The following is a 6000-nucleotide window of genomic DNA, read 5'->3' as shown; positions in this document are numbered from 1 at the left end:
GCTGGAGGCGCTTGCTGATGTGCAGAATCCTTTCTACTAGGTCAGCAGTTCCCTTACTCTGAGCTGCAGGCTCACAAACTTCTGAAAAAGGATGGGGATGGTCTAGGATCACCCCTCTGGAATTCTCCTTCTCCTCCATCTGGGGCTCCAGCTGGCATCCCACCCTCTGCTAAGGGGTCGGGGTAGGGGGGAAGCACCCAATTATCTGTTGAAAACCACGGACCCGCCCTTTTCCCTTCCCCCAAAGCACAAAGAGGGACTCCAAAGCGGCTGTGTATTTTAATAAACTTTCCTTTATTAGGTTACTGACTATTATCAACCATCATAAAATAGAACGGGAGTTTCAAAACTGTACAGGCCACAAGGCTCTGGGCTGAGAGGAAAGAAGGGTGGGGTCGAGGTTCAGGGAGCTGGGGGGCGGGAGGTGCAGAGACACGGCAAGGACCCCGGTGATTTGTCCAGCGTCTGTGGGAGACGGCTGGGTCAAGGCGATAAGGCTGAGATCTGTATAAGTGAGACCCTCTCATGTGTAACATTCATCAGAACATGACCCACCCCGAAACAGGAGTGAGGGAAATCTTTAAAAGTCTTACAGGTTAGGTTCCCCCCACCCGCTGGGGGACATAAAACCTCCAAATAATAAAGGGGTAATTTACATTCCTCACCCAGTCTTGGCACCAATTTTGTGCTTTAAAAAATATACTCCACTGGAAGACTTTTTTTTTTAAAGGTACCCTACAGCAGCTGTTTAAAACATAATTCTTACAGACAAATATATATGCATATATATTAAACATTTTAAACAAATAAAGTCATCCACTGTACCTGTACAGAAATGAACAGAAGGCAGAATCTAAGAGAGGCGACTTCAAGACATAAGAAACGGTGACTGTGGCGGCAGGGGCCGGGGTCTGCTACATGGGGGAGTTGTGCATGGGAGAGTGCATCCCTCTCCTGCTGGCTGCCCGCCCTGACCCCCTGCCCCACCTCACGGCTCTGGGGCACCATGATGAACCCGGACAGGGGCACCAAGCGGAGACCTGCACTGGCTTCTAGGACACACAACTCCGCTCTGGTCTCCCCCACCCCGCCCTGCTCCCGGCCTCTCAGGGGATGGAGACTCACTCATCCTCCCGTCTCGGTTCGGTGGTCCTCAGGGAAGCTAGAGCTTCTGAGGATGCACGTGGCAAGTCTCAGGTAGGAAAACAAAAACAAAATCCAACCCACACCGAAAAACCCCACAGAAGACTAAAGAAATAAAACCACGCGCAAAGACGGATGAGCCCTAGCGATGGGTGGCTGCCTGGAGAGATACGGGGCGCTGCCACTGCCCATGCAGACAGGTCCCCCAAGGCACTCATATTGCACGTGAGGCTGATGCCCCCTCAGGGGCCCATTTGGGCACTCGGAGCAGAGCCCCCTGGAAACTGTAGGTCAAGGGACCCAGACAAAAACACCCCTGTGCCCACGTGGGGACACACGACAGACACGACCCAGCAAAAAGGCCAGGTGAGGCACACACATCCCAGGGAGGGGCAGGTGGAAGAAAAGCAACAGAACACTCCAGAGAGAGGTGACCCGAACAAGGTGTCCTTTCTAAATGGAATAAATAAATGGCTTCTGTTATTGTTAAAAGAATAAATACAGGGTACGGGGGCACCGAAAGCCAGGACTAACGCTGGGTGCTCACGTGCCTGGGGAAGGTCCAGGTTTGGTTTCTGCCTCGGTGGCAACGGTGAGCTTCTGACGTCCTGAGCTTCGTCTGGCGCGGCTGCCCCGCTGGGCGGGCACCGGCCCTCATCTAAGCACCTCTTAGCACCCCCGGGATCTGCTCTCGGCGCCGTGGGACCCGGCAGGTGCGGGAGCACCCCGGCCACCCCGAGAGCAGATCGGAGCTCAGTGCAGGCGTTTATCCTCTGTGTCCTCTTCCCAGGAGGGGCTGTGATGCGGCATGCGGGGAACTTCAGCCAGTGTCCGGAAGGGGGACAGAGGGGCCCGTGTCCAGAGCAGTCCGTGTCCGGTGGGGCAGCCGGGGAGGCTGCGGAGGAAGACCAGGACTTCCATGCCGCAGACGCCGGTCCAGGGCGCGGGGCGCGGCGGTGGCTCAGTGAATTGGCACCGGGGTGGATGGGGGCGGTCGTGCTGGCGGTCCCGGGTGGAGCATCACTGGTAGTGGAGGTAGGCCTTGAGGGAGGCGGGCAGTGGCAGCGCATGGATCTCGCCCAGGCGCTCCTTCCCCAGGGCCAGGCGCACCGAGCGGCGGCAGAGATCCATGAGTGGCAGGGGTTCCGCTGCGGAGACCGAGGAGAGACAGAGGACGCTGGGTTAGCACAGCTCTAGGTGGTTCTAGAACAAACAACACCTTGACAACAGCGACAGCCATCACTGATACTGGTTTTAACGCCCAGATGAGATGACTCCAGATTAACTCATTTTACACTTTACATGAATTATTCGTTGCTAGCACAGAGAACTCACTGGACCAGGCCCCTTTGTAAGCCCTCATTCAATCCTCACAGTGGTTTATTATGAATGACTTGATAAGCACAGGGAGATATACCATGACCATCATCCCCATTTTACTGATGAGGAAACTGAGGGACAGAATCCAAATAACTTGCCCAGGGCCACACCGCTGGTAGGACACGGAGCAAGCATTCCAAGCCAGGCCGTCCCTGCTCTAACCCATCACACTGGAGGCCCCCTCAGTGCACGTCCATCCGGGGCACACAGGATGGACTCTCCCCTGCACGTACCCCCAGCACCAGACCCCACGTGGACCTTTAGAAGGGGAATCATGTTGTGTTAACCCAGTTGCTCACAGGGACTGTTCTCCAGTCCCTCTTACGGCTGAGGGCGCTCAGGCGCAGAGGAGACCGAATTGCCAGGGCTACAGGCTGGGATCCAAATCCCGGCAGTCTGGGCCCAGCTCATGGCAGAGATGCCTCAGGAATCTGGATTCGAGAAGGGCTTCTAGCTGCAGCCTGCAAGGGCACCTCTGTCCTTGTGTCCCGGAGGGCCTGGGGCCTAGCTTCCTGCAAGAGAGGCTCCGTGCAGCCCGCGTCTCAGATAAATTCTCAGCTCCAGAAGGAACCGGAAAGTCATGTCCTCCAAGGCCCTGGAGGCTGCTGGGAGCATGGTGGGCCCTGCTCACCCCGGACCTCTTGGAGCTGACTCCTCCTAGCTCTCGTACAGGTGAGCACACCGAAACAGCCTGGGGTCCCCCCACGGCGTCCTGGACAGGTAAAGAGGTGAAATGAGGGCATCTGTGGCCTCATCCACGGTCTCCCCCAACTCCTTCATGAACAAAATAAAGGTCAGACCAAAAAACTGAGAAACCCCCCACCATTTCCCTTGAGATCTCATTCCACCAATAAAAAGTGGACGAAAGTTCTGTAATATTCACCAGTGTGTCTCAGAATATTAAAAATAACATTTCAAAATTCAGTTATTGGGAATTCCCTGGCGGTCCAGTGGTTAGGACTTGGTGCTTTCACCGCCGAGGGCTTGGGTTCAACCCCTGGTCGGGGAACTAAGATCCTGCAAGCCACATGGCTCAGCCATAAATAAATAAATTAAATTAAATTAAAAAATTAAAATTCGGTGATTGAAGGCCAAATCCTAAGGCTGGGGGCGCTGGGGGAAATGGGGAGCGACAGAGTAGGGGTTCCCTTTGGGGTGATGAAAGCATTCTAAGATGGCCCGAAGGAATGGCTGCACAGCTGTGAGCATGCGGGAGACCACTCCATCATGCGCTTTAATGGGTGAAATGTATGGCATGTGAATTATATCGCAATAAAGCTGCCATTAAAAAAATAATAATAATAATACATCTTAGGCTTGATAGTGCATTTACTAAATTCCAGGCTTTAAAAGAAGACAAACAATGGCTCTTCATCTCCCACGGGCAGTCACAGGAGACGGAATGGAAGCAGTAAATGTTTTTCACGGAAAGCTTTGAAACGGGGCCTTCCCTGGAGGCAGGAGGATGAACTAAATGACCTTCCATCTTTGTGGGTCAAGGATTCCACAGACCCTGGTGGGTTGGGCTGGGATCTTCCCACCTGCCAGCCCGCAGAGACTTGGGTCCCCTTCACTGGACCTCAACCTGCCTCGGTGGCCCCAGATCTGGCCCCTCACTTTCACCCTGCACAGCAGCCTGACCTCGAGCAGATGACTCCCTCCACCCAGGCCTCAGTTTCCCCAGCTGGAAGATGAAGGATGTGGACCAAAGGCTCCCCGGAGTCCTACGGGCTGAGCTCCTGAAGGCCAGCAACGCCTCACAGCAGCTCTCGGCCGGACCTGTGGTTGAGGAGTGAGTGGTCCTCTGAGCAATCGAGGGGGAAGTTCAGCTCCTCTCCTCTGCTCAGAAGCTCTCCTCCATCCTCCTCCGGCACCCCCGCCCACAAGGATGTGGCTCAGCCCCCACTGGGAGGCAGAGGGGCTTCCCCTGGCGGCCGAAGGCACTTGAGAAAGTTCCAAGAGCCACTGCCTGCGGCCCGAGGGCCCTGCCGGGCTGGGCGGGGGAGGGCCGAGAGGGAGGTCCCGTCACCACCTCTTGGCTAAATGGGTTTCGGGTCAACTTACCAACACCCTCAGGAAGAAACGTTTCTAAACAGCAGGTCAGTCCCACCCCACCGCCACTGATCCTGCGGGAGGCAAAACAGCGATGGCCAGGGTCATGGTCTGATCGCAGAGACCGTGCATGAGGCTACAGAAACGGACATGGGCACGGTGCCAGGGAAAACGTCTGTCCCACAGATTTTGGTTGGTCACTCACAGGACCCAGTAGGCCTCCCCGACGATCTCAGTCCTTTCACCTGGGGGGCTGCAGGTTCTGCATCCGGCTCCATCCACGTGGCCGGTGCTTTTGCGGAGGCGCGAGGGGCCTCTGGCTGCCACGCCCGCCTCTGGGAAGCCCAGGTGCCCGCTCCTGTGCGTGGTTTATATGAATGAGAAGGGGTGGTGCTCAGGGACCAGAAAGCGAGGCGGGCGCTATTCCTGGGAGCAGAAGGTCGAGCAACTGGACGAGGCCACGCGCCCACGTCCATATCTCCAGGAGAAGCGGCCACCTGGTGGCCTGTTTGAACACGCACGGCCGGGGCCACCTCCCAGTTCTCCGAGAGACTGCAACCCAGCCGGAGCCCCAGAGCCCGGTGCTGGGTCCAGTTCACAGGCTGTGAATGAACTTGGGGTCTGTGAGGTCAAGGATGAACGTCTCAGGTCAGGAAGTGCCGGGTTCACTGACGTTCCCACCCGCCGCCTTCACAGCTGCCGGGACTGGCCCTACGCTCCCTCCTGCAAGCAGCTTGCCGTGAAAACGCTCCAGAAATGTGTTCTAGAAAGTCGTGGGTGGAGGATGACCATCCCGGGACCTGTGTGTATTTTCCCTCTACCTCAAGGCGTTTTTACAAAAAAGAAGCAAAAGAAAACACCAACCCCTTGTCTTTGCCAACTGGGGAAGGATGCCTGACACCCGGTCAGGTAACGTGGGCACGCTTGGTTCTCTGGCCCCAGTTCTGAGAACCTGCTGTCCTCATGTGACCTTCCCCCCGCAGAAGGAAGCCCCTGCAGGGCAGGGTGATCAGTCCCCCCGACGAGGAGCTCGCCCAGAGCCCAGCTGGAATGGGGGAAGGAAGGAGCCAGCGTCAGGTGCGGGCATCCCAGGAGGCTGGGAGGACACCAGGAGGAGGTCACCAAGGCAAAAAGCAGGAGAAGAGGTGGGCCTTCCCTGAACCCGCAATCATGACAAACCACACCAAATGTATCTGGGAGCCAAAAAAAGGGAGAATTTGAAAATGCTGAACTGCAGGGCAATGCTTCCTTAGTGGGAGGCACCCTTAAAAGCAGGAGGGAGCAGGGAGGGAGGACCCACGGGTCAGGGACTCTCCCTTGTGTGACGGCCAGTCTGTTGCTTGCAAACAGGCCTTTTCCCTCTTGCATCTCCAGGGAGCGTGGTGGGCAGACCTAGGGGCCAAGCTGGGCCCTGTCCCCCGCCTA

General features: G+C 56.4%; 1 protein-coding gene across 1 annotated transcript in view; it reads right to left on the bottom strand.

Moving 5' to 3' along the window:
• Positions 1 to 311: 311 nt before the first annotated feature.
• The window catches only part of SPSB1 (splA/ryanodine receptor domain and SOCS box containing 1), a 69185-nt gene continuing 63496 nt past the window's right edge, over positions 312 to 6000 (bottom strand). The window contains exon 3 of the mRNA XM_060079618.1: positions 312 to 2291. Coding sequence (XP_059935601.1) covers positions 2164 to 2291 — 128 coding nt within the window. The 3' untranslated portion in view covers positions 312 to 2163. The remainder of the gene's footprint in view (positions 2292 to 6000) is intronic.

Source organism: Mesoplodon densirostris, chromosome 2 (genome assembly GCF_025265405.1).
Source record: "Mesoplodon densirostris isolate mMesDen1 chromosome 2, mMesDen1 primary haplotype, whole genome shotgun sequence".
NCBI lineage: Eukaryota > Metazoa > Chordata > Mammalia > Artiodactyla > Ziphiidae > Mesoplodon > Mesoplodon densirostris.
Note: the sequence above shows the minus strand (reverse complement) of the source record. Positions and strands in the feature narration are given on the sequence as shown.